This window comes from Durio zibethinus, chromosome 17 (assembly GCF_047325235.1).
Source record: "Durio zibethinus cultivar Kanyao isolate XHJ-2024 chromosome 17, ASM4732523v1, whole genome shotgun sequence".
Lineage (NCBI taxonomy): Eukaryota > Viridiplantae > Streptophyta > Magnoliopsida > Malvales > Malvaceae > Durio > Durio zibethinus.
The window spans coordinates 25,075,268-25,098,640 of NC_143178.1; the positions used below are offsets into that span (position 1 = coordinate 25,075,268).

A 23,373-nucleotide genomic window follows, 5' to 3' on the forward strand; every position below is an offset into this window, starting at 1 on the left:
TGCATGATGTCGACTGTAATGCAAATCTTTTGAAATATTTGTCTAAGTACGAATTTAACTTTGACATGTTAGTTTACCTTCCCTGTATAATTTATAAAAAAATAAAAAAAAAATAAAAAAACTTGACTTTTTTGTAAAGAAAATAAAATTTTCTTGAAAAGTTGCTAGTGTTACGTAAATACTAAATGTCATTACGTTCAAAATTCAAAGATTTTTAAAACAGTTTTTCTACACTAATTTCAATGGGGATCGAAACTAATGCACGTTCTCAGTTATCACAAGAAACTAGTAGACAGGATTCTGAATCCACTTGCTTAGATTGAAATTGTTTTGACCATTTTCTCTATCTCTGGCGAACACTTGATGAAAGCATGACTCCAAAAGTTGTACTGAGGATTCTGCAAGAATCAAAATGAGCACCTATCCAATAAAATAAATGTGCACTGCATATTCCAATTCATTATATCAATTTTTCCATATATATATATATATATATATATGTATATATATCTACATGCTTGACGAGAATAGGGTGGAAAGGTAGGCAGTGGCTCTCAAATACCTTGATGAGCTCAAGAAACGTGATCTTAACACCCCAAGGATGAGGTTTATTAACCATCAAGCGTTCAACCAACACTCTTGTTATCTGCTCCTTAATGGTTTCCTGCATGCAACAATATTATATTATATATCATCAAAGTTAGAGGCAACAGAGCTTGTGTTCATTGAAGCGAATATTCGTGGGCTTTTTGGGCAAATATTTCTTGGATGCTATTAAAACTTGTGTTACAACCAATACCTTGCAATCAAAGACTGAAAATTAATCTTCAAAGTACCTGTTTTGCTTCATTGAATAAGTATAGCATGGCATAGGAATATAGATGAGTGTGGCTGCTTGGGTGGCGTAGCTGATTTGCGATCGCATTAAGGACAAGATAGCAGCCCTCAGCATCCAGCTCCACAATTAACGTTTGGAAAAGGGCTAACAGAGGACCCATTATATATGATTCCATGGGACCATTACAAGTCATCTGCTGCGCAAGGGCAGGAGTGTTCTTTTTCAGTAATTGCTGGATGGTCTGTAAATAAACACAAATCTTGAATGAAATTATAGGTAACAAAAGATTTAGAAAAAAGAGAAGGAAATTCAATCACATAATGTATGCTACCAAAAGAACTAAGACACATAAAATGGTCCCACATAACTCCAACCAATCTATCCATAATAAACCTTCAGTTGAAAGGCCACAATCTACATCACCTGCATTCCAACATACAGGATGAGGGAGTTTATTAACGGCACATTGTATCGGGTTCCAGCTTGTGCTGCAGCCTCATTTTGGGGCAGTAGTAATTTCTTCTTCAGCTCAGATAAGAATGGAAATGCCTGCCGTGTTGTCTGTAGAATAATCAAAACGCTTGATTGTTTTAGAAATAAAAAAGGAATGCAAAATTTCAAGAGAACCTGTCAAGCAGCATGGAGGAGGGTGGGTGGGCAAAGGGGTACAAGAAAGCAAAAGAATAAGAAAAGACATTTTAAATTTCAGGGTAAATTTCTCTCGTAACAGTAAATGGAATTTCCCTCAAAATTCAATCCAGGGAAAGTGAAAGGAAATGGTTTTACTCTCCTATTATATTAATTAAACAGGATTTTCGAAATAAAGGTAGAATGAACACTCTCCACATCCACATCACCTTAAGATACTCATCTACATCATATTTCATCTGCTTAGCTCCTAGAGCAGCATCAACCTCAGAGAATACATGTGGTGCTATGTGCACATCTGGCAATAAATCAATCTGCAAAGAGATATAGCCAAGTTTATCAAGTCAATGTAATGAGGAATCTAATTATTAAGCAAGAAAATAGACAAACAAATACCTTTAAGTTTGGTGTAGAAGGGTCAGGCAGCTGCATGTTACTTGGATGGGCACTAAGGATAATATTTCGCATCTGAATGCAGCTGGATGGAATTACATCACAGAAGCTGAAGTGATAATTACACAGAAACTCTGGGAAATCATGCATTAACACAAGCAGCAACCTCAAAGTGCCTTTATATAGAAGACGAATCTGCATGGATCACACAAAACATGAAGCAAGAAGACAGAAACTAAAGTGTAAAATCTCCCGAATTGAGAATTGCACAAAGTTAAAAGAAGCAAACCGGCACTTCAAGTTTAGCATTCCTCAAATAAGGTTCCATGAATTTGAGCAAATCAACCAGTAGAAGCTGAGCACAAACCCAACCGCTTGGAGCATTGACTGTGAGCAATTTTGGCATGAAGCTCTTATGACTGATCAACTCAAGCCAAGCGAAGCTGTAATAGCTTCATATTGTTAGCTATAAAAGTAGAATAATAGTATACTTTGAAATGAAATTATGGGGAAAATTGGAATATTTTAGTTAAAAATTCAGTACAAAAATATACTTTCCATCTTTTGGTGGAATGATAATACTCTTTCTAGGTAATCTCTACTCTTTCACAATTCTCGGTACCTAACTATGAATGATGTCTCTTCATAAAAATATAACAAAATAAAAATTGAAATGATATAGCTGCTTGATGCAGTATACCGATAAATTAGTTTTCCCTAATATTTCAGGACAAAGGGAAACCCATTATTTACAATGCACAAAATCCAGATAAATATGAACAGTTCAGATAAAACTATCCTCATCACTGCTAAAAGTAAAGGTGATTCAGAGGTGAAACCATGTATTCCCATCTTAATCTATAAGGAACAAAAATTTCGCTTTTTTGCACCACAAATGTAACGGAACACAATGCTTGGCATGCTAACCTGAAAGCAGGAACTTTAAGAGGCTGCAATGCATGGAAAGTGTCTGCAAAAGCAATCAAAACCTAAAAGTATCTTATGTCAGTCTGTGTAAAGAAGCAAGAATAGATCACTAAGACAAATAAAGAAAAACATTAGACCTGAAATTTGGCACCATCTAAGACAGCATGTGGTGAAACAAGGTCCAATAGCCAGTTAACAAACAGCCTGAAATATGGCCTTGGGTTAAAAGATGCTTTCTTCTCCTCAGCTTTCCTCTGAATCACTCTAACAGTCAATTGAAAAATCTGCCACATTGTCATAAAACAATTCATTTAATAGCTGCCCCCACAAAACAGAACAAAAAACACAGGAAAATCCAAGGCAAACCTTTGATAAAAGATGATCTGTTGCAAGATACTGCTGTAGGAAAACAAACACTTAGAATAGGTTGGTGGATGGATGACACAAAGTAACAAGATAAACCACAAAAAAAAAATTTCTTAAAAGATGACTATACCTTCAGAATCACAACAACAAGCTTTGCATACACATCAACCAATAGAAATGAGAGGTCCTGTGCAGTCTGAGGTGACTGGAATGTCAAACTAGAACCAATTCTCTCAGAAGAAAGGCAATGGGCAACTGAGTGTTCCTGAAGATAGAAAGAAACTAATTAATACATAACCTCCATTAACAATTTCTAAAATTCTGTTTTTTTTTTTTTTTGGTATAAGGCTTCCACAGATAAAGAGATATTACCATGAGAAAACGAAAAAATTTATCTGATGTATCATCACCATTCAGAAATCCACTTTGCTGCAATTTTGAGACAAAATATGCACAAGGTGCATCATTTGCACCATGAAGTATGTATGTGTGGTACCATTCAGAGAACAACACAGAAACCTGTCGCATATTAACATAAGAGAATAAGCACAAAGATTTTACCTTCTGTTTTTTCTGGGGTGGCCAACTTACAACACGGACATAGTGCTGCCCATTTGTGGCACACCCTCAGAATGGCATTGATTTCTCTAGACATGTCCCAAACAGGGACTGGGGTAAATGAGGTTTGATGGATGTTGAGTTCAGATATTACAGAAAAGATCAAGCACAGAATGTAACACTAACAAAAACAATCTAAAATATAAAGATAGCTAAAGAATGAAGAGCAAAATAAATGGGTATAGCAGGTATTATAAAAATTTCTGAAGATCCAGTCTACAGGACTCTTTGCACAAAATGGAGAACTTAAGTGAACAGATTTGTGAATGTCAATCATTGTATTTGTTTTCTGTGTTGCTCCTATTGCAGCCTGTTGAGCTTAAAACAGGTTTTCCTATTTTTCCTTTGGTAAAAAAATTTCAATTATCCAAAAAAAGACTAAAATAAATAATGTTAAATATATTATGTGAGTTTTCAAGGTCATCTTCATATCAGTCTCACATTTCAGGATTATCATCCCAACAATATTTAGATGCATTGACAAATAAATTATAGGATTTTTCACTGTGGTCTTTGAAATTATTTAGTCTATTGCATCCTCTTTGTCATTCTCCTATATTTATTAACTCTAAGATGTACTTTGCAAAGGTCCTACTTGCTAAGCTTGCAATCAATTCAGTAAACTTGAAAGGGGGTTTCGTGCCCCGTGGGGGGGGGGGGGGGGGGTGAAGGATGCAGTGAAGATTAGAGGTCAAGCAGTTTTCAAGAGTGGTTTTCTTTTCAGTATTTATGATTGATTATTCATAAAGATGAGGAAACTAAGAGGATGAAATTTACAGGATTTAAGCATCTTGAATGAGATGGCGAATTAAAAGTGGGGTTATGTAATTGAATGCCAATAGACATGAAAATGCTCAATTGGAGTAAAGAGAAGACAATGGAAGGAACACATAAAAAAAGAGGTATATCCATCTAAAATAACATAAAACAACATTAGAAAGATAGTAAGTCTACAATAGCATAAAAGTAAGCAAAAAGAAAAGAATATCAGGTAAATATATCTCAAGGCAAGTACCTAGTAGATTACAGCTACACTAACATATAAAATCACTAGCTGAGGTGGTGAAAACACTTAGCTACATATTTACAAAAAAACTAGAATTAATTAAAAAAAGGAAAGGAATTTATTAAATTATCAACATATCAGTTGAACTCATAATCATAATCCTCAACTCTTGCTTCTACTTTTTTTGTATTAAAAAATAAAGAAAATGCAACTTTCCAATCACTTCTAAATTTATCTTCTTATTCTTAGATACTCTTAAAAAGTGTGCAGGGTGCTGAAGTTCATGACTTTATGGAGGTAAATGAAGCAGATAGGCAGTTAATAAGACATTATAGAATAAAAGATTGAATCTTCAGATACTTCCGAATTTCTTTCATATGACCAGAACAGAAAAAGACACAAGCAGGAAAACTCTGCATCAGGCAAAAAAATTTATCCATGGTTCACATATAAATTTATACCAAATTCATATACCTGGTCATAGAATCCAGCAAGGTCTACTCCTGTAGATTCAGCATTGACATTGCCATCCATAATTGTCACAGAATGATCAGAGCTCTGTTTTACAGTATATTCATTAATTAAAAGGTGGGAATATCCCAAAAGAAAGCTCATGACTCTTTCAATGAATAAACTGCCAATATCTCCAGCTACCTTTTTATCTCTAGCATTCTTGCCAACAATATTACCAGAAGGACTTGCAGCATTTTCTGGAGGATTCTTGGCAATCTCAACCAACTTTTGTAATGATTCAGGAGCTCCAGGTCTTGCTGCAAGCTACAGTTTGGTATGAATGCTTACTGACATGCATGATAAAAAACAGAAAAAAAAAAAAAAAAAAAAAACCAAATTCAAACCTTTGCCAAGGAATCAATAAGATTGGGAAGTTCTGACAAAGTTAGACTTGATTCCTGAACCAATAAGGTTTCAAGGAGCGATATTGCAAATTCTGTTGCAGTTTCTGCGGTTCATTTGCAATTAGTAAGATTAATCAAAGAATGACAAGGAACCAGGACACAACTTTGTTCAAAGACCAATATCTCTAACACATACTATTCTTTCCAGAATCAATAAGCTTTGCCATATGCTTGTTGTATTCAGCAAGATTAAGCAAACCCTTGCGCATAAGGCCAAAAGTTATATTTGTATTGAACTTCCTATCCTCATCCGAATAAATCACCTTTAAAAAAATAATCATGAAAAGATAGAAATTAGATAAAAGTTCAAAACACAATTGAGTTTCATTAGATAGCAATAATAGCTCAGCAAAATATCATAAGCCTTTCAACCGACAGGCAAACCATACTGAAAGTACGATATGCTTCTGTATTAAGATATATATATATATATGAGAAATTTTTAACCCTTGATTTTAATAGATCTAAGGGATGAGATTATACCATTTTTTCCCTTTTTCACTTATCTCTCTCATCCTTAGGATCCATTGAAATCAATGGATAAAAAAGATGTAAAATTTTTTAGTTTTACACTAGAGTAAGTTGATTTCCCTCCATATATATATATATATATATATATATATATATATATGTATATCCCTTTCCCACAACCTTGTCGGGATAGGCATGGATCTTATACATATCACATCACAGTAAGCACAACACAACGATATAGAACCTTTCCCAGGTGTTAGACATTGAATGTGTCATAGCAAAAACATGTACACAGTATTTTCATGGATATAATCAATAATACAACTCCTCTGTTGTTACCTTTTTGACTAAGCAGACTTTTCACTTTTATGGGAAAAAGAAAGAAAAGGGTACAGCAAGGGTACACAAGAAGTAAATATTCCAAAAGAAGCAAGAAAAGAACAGCTGTGAAAAGATCAAAAGAAAATAACGGGAGAGGTCAACACTGTAATGTATTATTGAGGACCCAAACAGTCTTAAGAACTGCAACAGGAAATCAACTCATTTAAACATTGGAAGAAACAATCTGGCCAAAAAATAAAAATAGAAGAAGTAGTTCTCCATCCAAAAAAGTACCATAACTTGCTTAATGAAATCTCAATATCCAGAAGATCTTTCTCATAGTGAAAGTGCTACATAAGAAATCTTAGTTGAGACCATAGCTGCTAAACAGTCTTCAGCAGAAAGTTTGCACTGCAAGTCATAAGATTTATTGCAATCATTCATCCTTCCATCAGAACAAGTCTCACAGAGCATTGCTCGCAAACATATAATGGAGGCAAGTTCCACATCCCAAAGAGCTCATCATAACCAAATCTTAAAACAAGTTCCCTGTTTAACCCACCATATTAAGTTACTTTGACTGTCTACCATCAAGAAAAAGATCAGAGCCATAATAACATCCCAAAAGAGAACTCTGATTTTGTACCCTGAATACTTAATTTGTTGTCAAATCATCCCAGATAACACTTCATACGGCATCGATAAACTAACTCCATACTGTTCAGCTATTAAAGATCGATCATCCATCAACCAGGACACTTGTAAATTTTACTACCATTAAATTCCAGCCGGAGCACTCTTTTCAAGTGCAGACCTACATAACTGCTTACCTAAAAACCCCAAATCAAGAGTCCCTTCCTTTGATGCCCTTAACTTTAACATGAAGAAGTAATCTATTTTCAATAAAGAAAGGCCAAAACTATGAATCATAAGAAGAAGTGCATCATTTATGGTAGAAACTAAGTCAAAGCAATCAAGCAAAAACAAGAACAACAAAATAGTACATAATATATCAATACCAGGCATGATACATGGAAATCTGAACAATGACCTGGGAAAATATTCTATAGCAACATACCCAACTTGTAACCTCCTTGACAACAAGCTTGCAAACATCGCGAATAGCAGCAATAATTGAAATATGTGAACCAACATGTGAACTGTTTGAAGCATTCTCGTATAAGCTTTTGAAAACCTGTCACAAGAATATATCATGGAATGAGACAGGACGAGTAACTAAAAATTTTCCAAAATACAAATACACACCTTCTGAGCAATTGCAAGGGCAGCCTCATCTTGGCTAACACATTTAAGTATGATCTTTGGAATCTGAAAAACAACTCTCTGAACATGCATATCCATCCAGATTAGATGAAATAGGAAACAATCCTATAAAGGTTATTCTTTTGCAACACGTTCAAATAAAAGTGGGAAGATTAGAAAAACTAACATGAATCTCTGCCTCCCCAGACTCTTTACTCACCAACATATCCAACTGAAACACACAAGCATCATATAATTATTTAAATTCTTACCGAATAAAGAACCAAGCAAGAAGAAATAAAGGAACCATCAAATGAAGCCCAAAAAAAACAGCGTGAAGAGGCAAAATAATGCATGTTAAGAATAAGAAGCAAGTCAGTATCGATGAATAAAACTTCAAACTTTAGATGGAAGATAAATTACTCAAAAATGCAGATGCTTAGTTTGATGCAATACATTGGGGCTCATACAATATTGAAGAGTAACAATGGAGGTAAATGTAATTTGTAAAGACATTAATTACCTTCTGGGAAATAATTTGATACTTTTCCAGTACATCTGACATAGATAATAAGGGTTCCGAGATTCCACTTCCCAGTTGATCAATGGGAGCTGTAGGCAATGATTCTGCAGTAGGTCTCAATTCCTTTAACAACCAAGAATATATATCACTGTTAACAGTCATTAGTAAAAAGGGCTAGTACATATCTAAGTAATAACAAATAGTTCTAACTTTTCTGGCATAAGGCACCTCCTCAGAATGCACTTCTGGGGCAGCAGCAATTGGACACAAAGAACTGACAGAACTTTGATTAGCAGCAAGCAGATTGATGTCATCAGTTGCTCCAATACTAGTGGAAGAACTGCTGTGACATAAAATAGATAAGAAAGTGAATCTTCAAAAACAACATAAGAGGCAGAAGAAATGACAGAAAAGACATGATAACTATGTTTAGGCTCCATTTGATTGGTGCTTTTGCTATTAGATTTTTTTCAATAGAAAGTGTAAAGAAAAAAATAAAATATTAACTGAAAATGAAGGAAAAATAGCTAAACGTAAAAGCGACAACCAAACAAAGCCTTAGCAATCACCTAAGAAATTGGTTAGAGTCAATCTCCACAGAAATGAGATCCAAAGGATAATTAACACCGTCCAAGCCAGCAGGTTCATTCCCAGATAAGTATGGTCCATGGTTAAGCTGCCCTGCAGAGGGAAATTGAGGACAAGATAATGTAGAACTGACAGAAGCACCAGATGAAGCAGGCAGACTGGCAGGGACAACATTTGAGTTCTGACCAACTTGATTTCTCCAGGAAAAATGAACAAAATCCTACAGGAATAGAAAGAATAAAATAATGCAAATCAGAGATGATTTAACATAATCCAAACCGCTCATCATCCACAAATCCAGAAATTATTACCTCATATACTTGCTGTTGTGAGTGAGAACTCTGCCCGGGTCTGGGGAGTTGGGACTCTGATATAACAGTCTTAGGACCTTGAGCATTAATGTTTGCATCGTAATATGAACGATCAATACCCTCTCTATTTTTCCTTCTTAGAGAAAGTTGCCGAGTAATTTCACAGTCGATGGATTGTACTGCCTGATTTGGCACCATATACAGAATAAGAAATCAGCAATGCTATATGCTATTTATTTCCTTTTGCAATGCCCATCCAAATGAAACATCAATATTTCCCCAACCTGTTGCTTAGCAACATATTCAGAAAAGAACCATTATACTTATTTTTGGGTGGAAGTGAAAATCAAGGAGGTACAAAAATTAAATTGAAAGTAAAGAGCCAAACCAAGAATAATCCCTAGGTGCATACGAAGCATATGGAGAAACCTAAAAACAGAAGTGTAGGAACAATGCAATAATGACAATATTTAAGAAGAGCTTGAAAAACTAAATACTCAAGAAGCTGCAGGAATAACACCTTCAAAACTTCAAGAATCCCCTTCTAATAATTTCCGCCAAAGGGCTTGTTGTCACTCATCACCCACTACAAGAGGCAAAAAAAGAACGAAATCGAGATTCTTCACTTTCTCATAATCTAATCTACAATCAATTTGTAGAGTTCCCCCCATATATTTTGCTACTTGCTTAATACTTCAAGCAGACATTCCATGTCTTTCATACTCCACAATCTTTGATTTCTCATCAAGGAAATCCATAATAATAATAAATCAAACATACCTTCACAGATGCAGCATGTTGAATTACTGCACACCCAAAATCAAGGTTATCATTGATAACAAGAGCAACAGCTTGTTCAAGATGTTCATTGGGAACATTCAACCCCTGAAATGAATTCCTTAGTTGACATGATAGTGAGGTATGAAGAGTTTCCTGGCAAAAAGAACCACAGTTAGATCATTAAGGCTTGGGCATTCAAATAAACTACAACAAATTTGCTTATTAACAGCAAGATAGTAATGCATAAAGTGCATGCTAAAGAAGCCAAGAAATTTGATAATCAAATATGAAACCTTGCATGTGACGTGAGCTAGACTTCCAGCCAAACTAGCTACCATTGAATGGGCAGCATCATATATGAGGGTTTCATCTGACTCTGTAGCATAGTCCTTAGGTTTATAGCATAAAAAGAGCAAAAAATTACTATAAAATAGTAGCCAGATGATAAGCCACTCCATAAAAAGAAAAAAAAATAACAATCCTAACCTTTAGAACAAGTTCCTTTGTTGTCTGGATTGCTATGGGAACACAGCGTTGAACAACTGGAGAGAGGAGCTTTTTGATAGCCCTCTCCACAATGATGGAGACAACTCTAAAAATAAATATATGGAGTTAAGCAAACTGGATACTTTGATTAGAATATAGATAAGAAAATGTTGACAGACATGAACCTTTTCAAATGATGTAAGCCCAAACTGCTGAGTTTGTTATTGAAAATAAATTGAGTTTCAATCTTAGAAATTCCTGAAACCAACTGCACAAACCATTGTTTGTTCTTAGTAAAGCAAGCTGAGCATAAAGTTTTCAAATATATTATATTGAGTGCAACAATATAAAATCGGGAGACTGAGATGAAACAACTTGGGAAAGGTCTAGGCTAGAAGGAAGCTGATCACAGTAGTAATGCCAAAAAACAAGTACAATATCAAATGCTAAAGCCACCTTTTTTCTTCTGCTAATTGACCAAATGGAAAATGAAAGCCCAGAAGGATACTAACGTCAAAAGACAAGTGCAATATCAAACACTAGAGAAGAACATTACAAATCATGAGTAATCAGAAAATAATAAAGTGTTAAACCTTAGAAAAGGGGCAATACCTTTAACTGGCCATCAGAATGAGATGTATTGATTATTTCAGGCTCTAAATCAACTTTGTTCAGTATAGACTTGATCCCAGAGTTAATTTGGGTAACCACTGGTGGCTGAGATGCCCCAACATCTCTGTTGGAAAAATCAGGATTTCCTTCTATTTTGCGGAGACAGTTTTTTAGAAGAGATGTTGGGTTAACTTTCTTCATATCTACACCAAGGTTCTTAAATAAAACCTAAAAATGGGAGGATACGATGAGAAAGAGTTAAAAAAAATCAAATTTACAAGTTCAGACTCAGTAAATATATCAAGGAGCATCAAAGTAGACCTCAATGTCAAATTTGAGATTCATTTTAAGATTTGGCAATGCATAGATCTCTGCAAGTAAACCAAGAATTGCCATAGTCCAAGGATTTGGAGGCTTGTAAGCAAGACTATATTGGCATGGTTCCAAAATCTGCAGCAAAACCAAGCTATTAAAACATCAAAGTAGCAAAGAAAGATAGTAGAAATCACATTACATAACTGAAATTTTAATACCTTTGAGGTAAATGGTATCACAGCTATCATCAGGCCCCTCTCATATGCCTGGACAAAGCAAAGCAAGATAATGATGAAATTGAAGGGGAAAAAGGGATTCATTAGAATGGTTACCTCTATGATTAAAGATTTGGGATCTATTTCTCGGGCCCTTAGCACTTGATTTCTGCCAATAGTAAACTTCCCAAGCCAACTACCTAAATTTTTCAGCAAGGAACGTTCTTCTGAGCTTGACTTTATAAGCTCAGATCTCAAAATAACCTGAAATATACTACTTTGTATTACTATTAGAACTACTCAAGATCACAACTAAATCAAAAAATAAAGATTTCTAGCACATAAACCTTGCAATTCTCATAAGCATCCTTGACAATCTCTTCATTCAGTCTTTTTGAATTGACTTTCTTCAGAAAAGTCAAGTACAAGTCATGAAAATTTGGCTCAATGCTTGCTCTGACAAGTGTTTTATGACAGGAAGTTAATAAATCATTAATTATTTAGTGAAAACTCATCATGAGTTGATCATCCACACAGATAGCTACATAGAATATAGATAAATTATAACGTTCCAGGAGCTCTCAAGCAGAACTCAGTCTTACCTTTTCATCACCATGTATTGTGCAAACCATGAATAATGTTCCTCATTAAGAATCTCAGTAAATTCCTTCACTTTAGCATCAACATTTGATGATGAAATATTATTAATCAAGAAAAATATCTTATCCTGAACATCGGATGCAGGAGTCTGTCAAAAACAAAATAAATAAAATATTAAAGCTTTCAAAATCCATGGAACCTATAGATTGATTTGTAAGAGGAAAACTAATAAAAGTGGCATTTTCTTATTTCACATGAAAATGACACCAGTAAAGCAAGAGGGTAGATCAAAATATCCAATAATGTAAAATTTAAAATATACAAAATAATTTTTTTAAAAGAGTGCCATAGTTTGCAATCTGATAAAAAGGTCCCTTTTAGTTCCTTATGGTACCAGTAAACAAAAATCATTCTCTTGTTGCCCCTCAAAAGAAAAAAAAAGATCATGTATGCATAGATGGAGATGTACATTGACATTCACTGTGAATGTAGGTGTAAATGAACATTTACATGTATAAAGAGAATAAGATACCTCAACAAGAGTATTCCTCTTCTCGGCTGCTGCAACAAGTGTTCCAATATTTAGAGCCGAACCAAACCCTGCATCATATGAATTTTGTTTAAAGAAACCCAACAGATATGTAATGGTTTGAAAAGATAAAGTGGCTTAAGGGATTTTGGATTCATCCAGGAACTACATGCAATCAGATGTTAGAAAAGGCATATAAATACTTACTAGTTGAAGTAACTCCCCTAGAATGAGGAAAATCAGGAGCAGTGGATGGAACTGCCATTATTGTATTTTGTGACAGGACAGTCTGCATGGACTAAAAGATATCAGCCACAGCAAAGAACAATTATAAGGTAATTTGAATATTGATGCAAGAGACGGAAATTATATCAATATACAAACTAGTAGATTGATTTTGGAAAAGCAAATACCTTCTGACTGCTAGCAACGTCATTCAGGAAGCCATTTGAAGGGTGGGCAGACTGAGGTAAAAGTGGTTTCATGCATATGCTTGAAGTCATAGATGCCTTGATTCTATCACCAATAACTTCTTCAAGTCTCTGTTCCATCTGCTGTGAAGGGGAGAGTTGATGGCTTGGCTGTCTGGTCATAACTCCAGGTAACTGCTATGGGGAATCAGGCCATTAGGGTAACTTACTTGACAAGTTATAGTAATCTAAACACCAGAAATAAATAGAAAATATCATCATGTTCTCAATACCTTCAAAAGAAAACTATATAAATAAAAAATTCCATTCAAAATAGGAACTATTGATTCAAATATACCATTAGAACCTAAAAGGCTAAAACCATAATTCAATGGCCACAGACATACTGAAGCAAGCATACATTATAGTTATGGTAAACTAATCCAACAAGACAAATAATGAGAAATCCTAAAGAATTTAGTTCTCTAACCTAGTTTTCTATTACTTTACTGATGGAATTGGTCAATTAACACATATGTTTCCATTAATAGGCTATAGTAACCCATACTTTTGAGCAATTTCAAAAACAAATTAATAATATCAACGGTACAACGAGAGATCTAATGTGATAAAAAGATATCAAGACATGTAGATGATAATTTGGTTGTTTATCAAAATTCATATATGTTAACATCAACTAACTTTGGGGTTTGTCATGTACTTAACGTTCACAAGTTAGGCCTTTCTATCTCTACCTAAAGCCAATTGGTGTTTCTCCACCTAGTTCCAATTCGTTTTAGCCTGGATACTTAATGATTTACACTCAAGAGATTAATATAATCACCATCAACAAAATGCATGAGGATACCTTGTTCAGAAGACTAGAAAGAAAGCCCGGCCTCCTTCAAAAAGTGAATAACAGGAAAATGTGATTTTTTTAAATTTTCTAGAAAGGTATACCTAATAATAAGGATAGTTTGAATCGGGCAGTTATTTTACAACTTTGATTTTGCACTCATAACCAACCCTCTTGATAACATGGAGAAGGGAGGCAGGGTTGGTGGTGGTTGTTAACCTCAGTAAATAAATTAATCCAGCAATGCAATAACTTGAGTTGCACTAAGGACAAAAATAAATGGTTTCAAGTCCAAAAGTGTTTCTCTGAAAGAAGCAAAACGTATTGAGACATGTGCATGCCACTTAACATAGTATCTTCATATTATTCCTATATTTGATTGAACATGTTATAAGGTTTAGTTTTAGGAGTGCATTGAAGCAAATCATCCCAAAATGGGGAAAAACACACATACACAAAAACAAAGACAATAACTTTGTGTGAATTTGGAAAGCTCACATTCTTTAAGGTAAATGGTATAAAGTGCAGCTAGTGTTTGACAAAACTGAAAGATAAAACAAGTTACAAAAAGAAAAACTTAATAGAACCAAACTCACCTTCAAATTTTTTGAAGCAGCTGCAGTAGAATCATCCTGGGGATAAATAACGTAGGTGTTATCTTCATCTTTTTCCAAGCAACTTGATGAAATCCAAGCAAGCGCACTTTCAGCAAAATCAACAAGCTCTGGATGCATTCCACGCAAATGGGATATTTGCAAAATAAGACTGCAATATTGTGGCAACTCAACCAAACGGTCCACAAACTGCTCTAAAGCTTTGGTTCCAAACACAAATAGCTACAAGCCAAATCCAATTATGATGTCAAACCACAGAAAAACTACATTGCAGATGAAACACAATAGAAGAAAATACTACTAACCTTTGAGTCTGTGGGCTTACGCAATGCATCTAGCACACTACGCAAAGCAATACCAAGATTCAGATTGTTTACAAGCCGATGTTTGATTAGAGAGCCTGCAACAAAGTAGATAAGCTCTTAATATATGAAACTAAACTACAAGCTTTTGTGAACAAACTGAATGTTCCTGCCTGTAGGATGATATTCAAGAGTCTGCTTAAAGACACAAAGGGGTAAAGGAGCCAGAGACACAAATTTGTCAGAATTTAAGCACTCTGCAGTGTGTCTATTGGCAGGATAATTCCGTGGAATAATTCCATGGTAATAAAAATTTCAAAAATCCTAACCAACTGATATGTTCTATGATTGTGTCTTCACATGCAAACATGTTATTTCCTAGTGTCAACAATTGTGCAGCAAATGTAAACACTGAGGCAACATTCAACCTATTCCACTATGTTACTTAATACAGCAACAGCCTCTTACCATTTGACCTTTAGGCTCTTGCCAAGAAGTGCACCATGTGTCTAATAGCAAAAGGAACCGACTTTACTGATAACCAACTACTTCCCTGCCAATCTAAAATTTCTAAAGGGAAAGAGACCATATTATATGCTCAAAAAGACACTTCCAGATACAACAACCATTTATAATTTGTTTCAGGCTGTCAATATCACCCTAAAGAGCTCATAACATAGATATGTTAAACCAACTTATATCTGGCCATATTTACAAGGCAGCTCAGGCTACACTATGAAGTTCAATTATATCAACGAATCAAATTGGCCTCAACTTTATAAGAACACAACATTTTGCATAGAAACAAAAAGGCAATGGAGTTAGATACCCTTTTGAGGAATTAGCACAAATATCCAAGCTACCCACGATAAGCAGCTTAGAAGAGGTAATAGGGCATAAAACCCCAAAGACTGTAAAATTGAAATGAGAAAAAAATGTAGGCTTACCAAACAGGATAGCAACAATCTTGAGCTGCTTTTCTGGATACCTAGGGAAGAACCTGTACTCATCCAACAAATTCTGTATCACATGATCAAAAATTAATTGTTCCCTGTTAAATGAAACAAGAGCTAGTCAGAATATTATTTTCAAATTAAAAAGTAATCTTAAAAATAATGCAAAATGCACAATAACATAACTAAGGTCATTATCTTTCCCATTTAGGTATATGAAATGAACAATAACATAATTACCTATATGAAATTCCCCGTAGAATCATGCCAAGTTAGGCACACCTAGCACTAATACTGAAACAGCTCAGACTAGCATAATGCAACAAGAGACAACTTTTTAGTCCGTTCTTGAAACACTTTTATATCAGCAAAGCAAAAGCATAAGTTTTAACATTAAATAGATTCATTAGTTCAAATTTGCTGGGATATCCAGACAAGGAATATAAAGCACATTGCAAGAAGTTCTAGAAAACATTAAATTCGACTGAATAACTCCAAGAATCTGGCATTAAACCGTGCAAAAGCAGATTTAGATGCTCGACAAATAATGAGAAAGCAGACTCTCAAAACCATTTCCAAACAATCCAGCAACTATGAGACATAACAGATGCTAAATGTCAAAAAGGAGTACTGAATAATGGCATTATGAAAAAAAAAAAATGCTAAAACACATATCCACTCATACAGAAAGGGAAAAAGATGAACAAACCATTGCAAACACATCAGGATAAGCTATAGACCACTATTGCAGCCAATGTAAACTATCAGCACCGACAACAAGTACACAGAAAGCTAAAACATACTCAATATGACAGTACCATTCAGTTTCTAGTGCTTAAGTTAATAATCAACCTTTTCTCTGAAGATTCCTTTAATTTTGAAAGCATGTGAATCATAACATTAATAGGCATCTGACTGTAAAATATCTGAGACAAATAAGAATCTGCTTCAGCCTCTATATCATCAGCATATCCATATAAATTTGACGAATCTGAAGTGCCAACATTCTGAAGTCGAGGCTTGACATGCATAGAAGCCCTATTCATTCTTTCCAATTCTTCAGCAATGTGGTCAGAAGTGATGTGTTCAGTGTTAGCTCGAAAAACCTGCAACATAGAGAACATTACAAGGTGAAGTAAACAAACATAATAGAGGAATATTATTTTGAGGCAGTAGAACCTTTATAAATGTTGAACTTGTCTTGAAATATATATTCTCAACAACGCCAGGAGATTGAAACAAATCATGGGACATATCTTCTGCTGCATCTAAAGAAATCTCCTTAAAAAATTTTAGACATTCCTGAAATAAGCAATATGAAAATTAGGAGCATTTTGTTCTTTGCATTTCAATTGAATCGGCAGAGATGGTTTTCACTTTCATCATCACCATGAAGAAAAAGAAAGGAAGAAAACTAACCTCAGCAAAGATGTCTTTATAATCATTCAGATTATCATTCAACCACTTCTCCAGACATAAGTATTCTTCTTGGGAAGCCAATACAGCTAGTCGAATACTACAAGAAAATGGAATTTGCTCCAAGAAACTGGATAAAATCTGCATTGCATAACAACAAAATCACTAGAAATTGATAAACCATATAATAGCAAAGCAGACTGAGCACCAGTACCATAAAGAAGAAATACAACTATAATTTTGATCCTAATGAAAATAAGATTTGCTCCAAGAAACCAGATAAAATCTGCATTGCATAACAACAAATTCACTAGAAATTGATAAACCATATAATAGCAAAGCAGACTGAGTGCCAGTACCATAAAGAAGAAATACAACTATAATTTTGATCCTAATGAAAATAAGATTTCACATCCTAAAATCACACAGACAAGTCATGGATTCTTTAAAAGCAGTGAAATTTCTCTTGTTTTAGCAACTTAGCTAATAAACAATTAGTAAGCTTAAAATTGAAAAGAGAAATTAAATGAAAAGCTATAGAAGTTAATTCTCCATCTTAAAGCTTAAACAAAACCAGTTTTTAATCTACCCTGTTGGACTTTCCTTTTATTATGGCTGAACCTTTTACAAAGTACTCATTGTTTTATCTTTAGTTCTGAGGTTTCAATGCCCTTCGCATCCCCGTGGATAAGAGGATTTGTCCCTTCGCTTTAATTTAATAGGTTGTTGCAGACCACAATGAAGAAAGGCTCCTTCTGAGAGATTCAAAAAATCCTTCGATGCATACAACTTTGTGCACACAAAGACTTATTGCATGATCACCCCGTGGATTTTAATAAAACAGTAATCAAAACTATTCACAAAAGAGAAATGATATTACAAGAAAATAAAAGTACATACTAAGAGACTAGAAAGAGAAAACAATGAAGAAGATAGTAAAAGCTCCATAAAAGAGAGGACATACAAACATATTAATTCTATACCATAGATGAAACAAAAAGTACAGCAAAAGTTGCATTACTGACAGCAATTGATCCCTCAACAGATTGAGTTTTTATTACCTTCTGTTCATAACAAATGCCTAACATTCTAATTATGCTGCTTTGGTCAGCTTTAATCATGTGCACTAAACCATGTGCCACAAACTTGGAATTAGAATGCCAAAGATAAAGAATCAAGCTTCCCACGGAATTTTCAACAACCATGGGGAAAATGGCAGAAGAGACATCATGTTGGAGAAGGTTATAAGCAGTCTACAAGAATAACATAAAGTATAAAATCAGCACTATGGTCAGAAATTGCTACTCTGAAAAAAAATTTTGTGTAACTTTAGTTCGATAAGTACAAGAACCATACACAAATTTGAGAAATTCCAAGCAGCAATAGTTCAGGGCAGTGTTTGAGAGGGTAGTCAAGCATTGCTCGTACAGAATTGGCATAGCCCCTCTCAGCTAATTGACACAACACATCAATAAGGTCAAGGGATAACCAAGCGTGATTTCCTTGTATGGACAAAAGCTCATGGCGATTACACGCTTCAACATATGCCTTTAGGTAAAAGAATATACATTTAAGGCAAATTGGAAAAAGAAAAAGTAAGAGGGACAAGAGAAAGAAAAAAGATTAGACATTAATGAGCAATGTGCCATACTAGCTTCCTGACAGAATGTTCAAAGGTAAATATCTCAACCGGGGCTGATACAGCGTATCTTAGAAAAGATAATTGACCATCAACATTCTTCCAAACAGAGTTGCATACAGCATGAAGAGGGAAAGGATCCTGAAATTTTATTTGCAATGATTAAGTGTAACTTTAAAACATTATATAAACTTAAATTGAACATCTGTGCTAAACTATAGTACCTGACATGCACGGGCATAAATTGACATGAAAAAGGAAAATGCCTGGCTGTTAGGAATGTAAAATCCCTCATGATCCAGATATTCCATGACAATTTTCCAATGAATTCCAGGAGCCTGAAGATCAAAATATTACTCTCCAAATCAATAATATTTTCACTTTTTAATCAATTTTGGAACAAGGTAAAGAAAATGAATCAAGATTAATGGGGCCTACAAGTTGGTACTCTCCAAATCAATAATAATTTCACTTTTTAATCAATTTTGGAACAAGGTAGAGAAGATGAATCAAGATTAATGGGACTTACAAGCTGGTTAACTGAATCCACCAAAATGTCCACATTCCAAGAGCCTGGGCATGATATATCAAATGCTGCACTGCTACCAATTGCAGAGCAGAATAATGAATGTGAAAGTTGACTGTCCTCAAGGCCAGAATAGCTTTGGGCAACAGTGCTAAGTATTCTAGACAGAGTAACTTCATTCAAAGGTAAGAAATTTGACAACACCTCTTTGCAATGTGTAGAATTAACTGTACATCTATATCCCACTTCTCTCATAATATCAGACACGCTAGTCTCACTCTCCATCTCCACCAGAAGGGAGTCAAATTCATTTTCATTGAAATTGTGGAACATATCCAAATTCCTTCAAAGAAAAAACAAGAAAGAAAGTAGGACAAGGAAATTGATTCCTTAATTTTATATTAGCGGGCATAAAATCAGTTACATTATAAAAACTAAAGCAAAACTCAAGGAGTTACAAACACCTTAGAAATCTAGCCTCCTTTACATCATCTTTGAGCAGTGGAGCTAATATAAGAGACGTCCTCTCTTTTGGTTCCATCAAAGCCAACATTTGCATAAAGGAGTCCACATACTTTGTTAGACCCTCAGACTGATAGAAAAACAAAATTATATTCTGAATCTCCTCAACAGAATCAACAGAGGCTGGATTTCTACATAACTCCTGTATCAAACCTATGTTAAAGTCCTGACCTGAAAAAAAAATAAATGAATCATGTACTAAAAGCGCCATTCTTGGAAGAATATTTTGAGCAGATATTTAGAAAAGGGATGAACTTACCAATTGTTCTGAACTCATCATTCTCCGAGTCTGCCAAAGCAAGACCAAGGGCAACTTTTTCAGAGACTGACAATTGCAATTCATTGGAAAACTCCTGAAGGAACTTTTTGCTGATAATTACGTTTCTGAATGCTTCACAACACACAGTACCAAAATTTGGTTGGTCTAATAGATAACTGAAAACTTCAGAAAATAGGCCTGACATATATTGCTTTCTTTGCATATCTTCCCCCAGAAGATTCATGTGATACAAAATTGTCTGTAGAAGCAAGATGCTTCCCTCGATCCCATATTCAAGAGTCTTCCCAGAAGATAAAGTCCATTTAAGTAACCAATAAAGAAATGCAATAAACACGTAATAAAATTCTAAACAACTATAAATTATTGATAAAAAATTCCATCATTCTGCAAATAGAAAATAGGGATCACATAATTGACAGAATCAACAGTACAATTATAAAGATATAAAACCTGGTATTCATAACTTAAAGTAGCAGAGTGCAGACACATACAATCACCACCCCACCACCCACCCCTCCCAAGCTAAGAAAATTAAGTAATTATTTTTTCCCTCTTTTCAGATGCTAATCTTGTACTACAAATGCAAATATTTTTTTTCTCTTTTTCATTTGTTTTTTGTAGGATGCTTGGATATTTTACGGAAACTAGATATAAACCAATTAGCTTTGTTTTAAATTTAAAAAAAAAAAAAGACCTCTAATAGATTGCATTTGGAAACCAATAAAGATCTATATGACACTGCATGCACATATGAAATTTCACGATCAATCCTTTTCTCTCCTTTCTTGCTCAATCTCTCTTCAAGCCTTACATTTTCTATGCCATCCAAATCTTCATTCTAACCAGTCAACAATTAGTCACCCTTTTGGCAGTATTTAAGAGAATTCATATAGAGAATCAGAAAAAGGATAAAAGCTATTTAGATAAAGATCAATGACTTAAAAGATGACGCACTGTCTCACCATTGCATTCGCACACCAACTGGCAACATTGTTGCATAAGAGACAAAACTATCCAGATGTTTAAATTTCTTTCATTGCTCTTTACTTTCTTTCATTTTCTCAACCAAACAGAGGCACATGCATGTAAACAAAAGGAAACTTAGGATTAATCACTAGATCAAAATCTTAGGACAAATCATATTTGTATCAACCCCTAACTAAAACCCTAAATGAAACCCGAAAAGGAAAGAAACATAAAATTATAGCGAGAAAAAACACGATCTGAACGAAACCTGGTTTTATGTAGAACATAACATGTATAATACATTGACTCTACACCTCATTTTTTTTACATTCTCTCATCAACCAAATAAAGCCGGTAACAACATAAGTATACGATAAAAAAGAAACGAAAACAAAGCATTCATCATGAGACCAAAAACTTTTACGATTTCAGACTCAAACATTGTCACATTCGAATCAAGCCAAAACAAATCGCTCAAGAAGAAACGCGAAAAAAGGAAAAAAAAAAAAAAGAAAAAGAAAAAGAAAAGAGAATTGTAGAAGAATTTTTTGAGTACCTGACAAAGATCACGAAGAACAGAAACGAAATTGGAGTCGGTGAGACTCTGTAGCAAGAATCGAATATGGCTAGAAAGCAGCGATGAGAACTGTAACATTTTCCTTTTGAAAACTCTTCTCTGCTGAAAAACACAGGAACTAGGCTTTTTTTTTTTTGAAGAATTGGAAAGTAAGGTGGTGAGTGGTTTAGGAGAAGAAGAATTGCAGGAGGGAGTAGAACGAGAGTGGGGTTGTTGAATCGCGCTGGGTTTCTTGGGACTCAAGAGTCGAGAGCTATACATAGAATGGGACTCCAAGACTCAATCGGATTGGTTAGGTTGCTTGATATTGACGGAATCAAAGTACGTTCGGTTTAACTTTTTTTTATGACCGTCAGGCATTTTAGTGCGTATTGGTTCTATTTTTTTTTTTATATTATTAGGCTTTATGAAATTATTAATTGTTAATAAAAAGTTATAATCAAAATATTATTTATATTAAAAATTAAAAAATTAATATCAATATATAATTAAATAAATCTAAAACTAAATTAAATCAATCTAAGAAATTATTGAATTTATAAGACATCAAAACAACTTAAAAAAAAACATTAAGATTAGAATTCAAACCCCAATAAAGCTCTACCCCTTGAATAACAAAAAAAAAAAAACTCAAAAAAATATTTCCTATAATAAAAAATAAATAGTGTTAAACAACATTTAATCATGTATGTAATAAAATTTTTACTATTATCTATTTGTTGCTCAGGATATTAATAAAGATAATCTTAGCATTTTACCAACATTAAACTATAATAATGAATTTTACATTCGGTATTATTAATATGTAATTTTACGTAATGTAAGATAAAACAATATTGATTATCTTTAAATCAATTGACATATCATTGGAATTGACATTTAAAAATTATGAAATTGAAAAAACATAAATTGTAACTCTCAAATATCAATTCTAATAACATATCAATAAATTTAATTTAATACCACTCTTGTCACTTTTTAATTATAGCCGTATTTATTTTCAACAATAAAACATAAATTCTTATATTAGATGGAGTTGGGTTGTTGGAATTAACTTTTAATTCAAAATTTTAAGTTCTTTACACTTTTTTTTTACTTATTTTACGTGATAGATGATAATGATAATTGTATATCTTAACTGGACAGACTTATCTCATGCGGATGACAATGGAGAAAAGCTGTGGTTTTTTTTTTTTTTCGGAAGCAAGAAATAAAAAACTGCTTGAGGATTGAAAAATATTGTTGCTGGCTCTGTAAATAAAGACTATATTGTAATGCCTGGGACTAAACACTTTCATGTTTAGTTATTAGATGCTTGCAAACAGAAGCGGCCATTGATGGCCATTTACCTTTGCAGCAATGAGCTAACCGGACCTTGATGATATCCACAAGATCAAAATCCTTTAAAACAATATTTTCGTTGCGGTGAAACCATTTATACCATAAAAAACAGTAAAGAAAAATATGTAACAAACACCTTCCTTTTGTATAATTATTAGGAATCAAAGGCCGGCAAGATAGAAAAACAATGAGGCTTCATTTGGTGATAACTATCCAAACTCTCCAAGAGAAAAATAAAAAA

At 34.0% G+C, this 23,373-nt stretch overlaps 1 protein-coding gene across 17 annotated transcripts; it reads right to left on the minus strand.

The window, feature by feature from the left end:
- Positions 1–168: 168 nt before the first annotated feature.
- On the minus strand, positions 169–22,120 carry LOC111285688 (uncharacterized). Of its 17 annotated transcripts, none has more exons than XM_089746753.1 (51): positions 21,771–22,066; positions 21,211–21,298; positions 20,228–20,528; positions 19,911–20,139; positions 19,450–19,789; positions 19,145–19,258; positions 18,933–19,061; positions 18,638–18,829; positions 18,343–18,534; positions 17,285–17,422; positions 17,045–17,167; positions 16,718–16,971; positions 15,860–15,963; positions 14,916–15,010; positions 14,593–14,832; positions 13,144–13,335; positions 12,938–13,019; positions 12,734–12,801; positions 12,204–12,349; positions 11,949–12,057; positions 11,719–11,865; positions 11,605–11,652; positions 11,393–11,521; positions 11,072–11,299; positions 10,645–10,727; positions 10,460–10,565; positions 10,267–10,362; positions 9,974–10,126; positions 9,194–9,376; positions 8,864–9,102; positions 8,505–8,634; positions 8,295–8,417; positions 7,959–8,003; positions 7,775–7,852; positions 7,587–7,703; positions 5,850–5,976; positions 5,654–5,757; positions 5,451–5,573; positions 5,271–5,354; positions 3,545–3,691; positions 3,303–3,437; positions 3,173–3,202; positions 2,944–3,090; positions 2,807–2,868; positions 2,169–2,322; positions 1,883–2,074; positions 1,696–1,800; positions 1,262–1,399; positions 837–1,079; positions 563–664; positions 169–398 (listed from the first exon to the last, which is right to left on the minus strand). In XM_089746753.1, exons 2-51 carry the CDS (start codon positions 21,211–21,213, stop codon positions 315–317), a joined length of 6,933 nt encoding a protein of 2,310 aa, XP_089602879.1. In that variant the 5' UTR covers positions 21,214–21,298; positions 21,771–22,066; the 3' UTR covers positions 169–314. The 17 variants fall into 17 exon arrangements, with proteins under 17 accessions (XP_089602879.1, XP_089602880.1, XP_089602878.1 ...); XM_089746754.1 differs by having other exon boundaries at positions 8,523–8,634; positions 21,771–22,065; XM_089746752.1 differs by having other exon boundaries at positions 3,173–3,205; positions 8,505–8,637; positions 21,771–21,882.
- Positions 22,121–23,373: the final 1,253 nt, after the last annotated feature.

What these genes read in the sequence shown, in the direction of transcription:
- LOC111285688 (XM_022875260.2), bottom strand. Translation starts at nt 22,052, where the DNA reads ATGTATAGCTCTCGACTCTTGAGTCCCAAGAAACCCAGCGCGATTCAA. An exon ending in AGGTGCCTTATGCCAGAAAA is followed by an intron (nt 8,418 to 8,504) that starts GTTAGAACTATT and finishes TGGTTGTTAAAG; the next exon opens with GAATTGAGACCTACTGCAGA. An exon ending in TTATTGATTCCTTGGCAAAG is followed by an intron (nt 5,574 to 5,653) that starts GTTTGAATTTGG and finishes ACCAAACTGTAG; the next exon opens with CTTGCAGCAAGACCTGGAGC.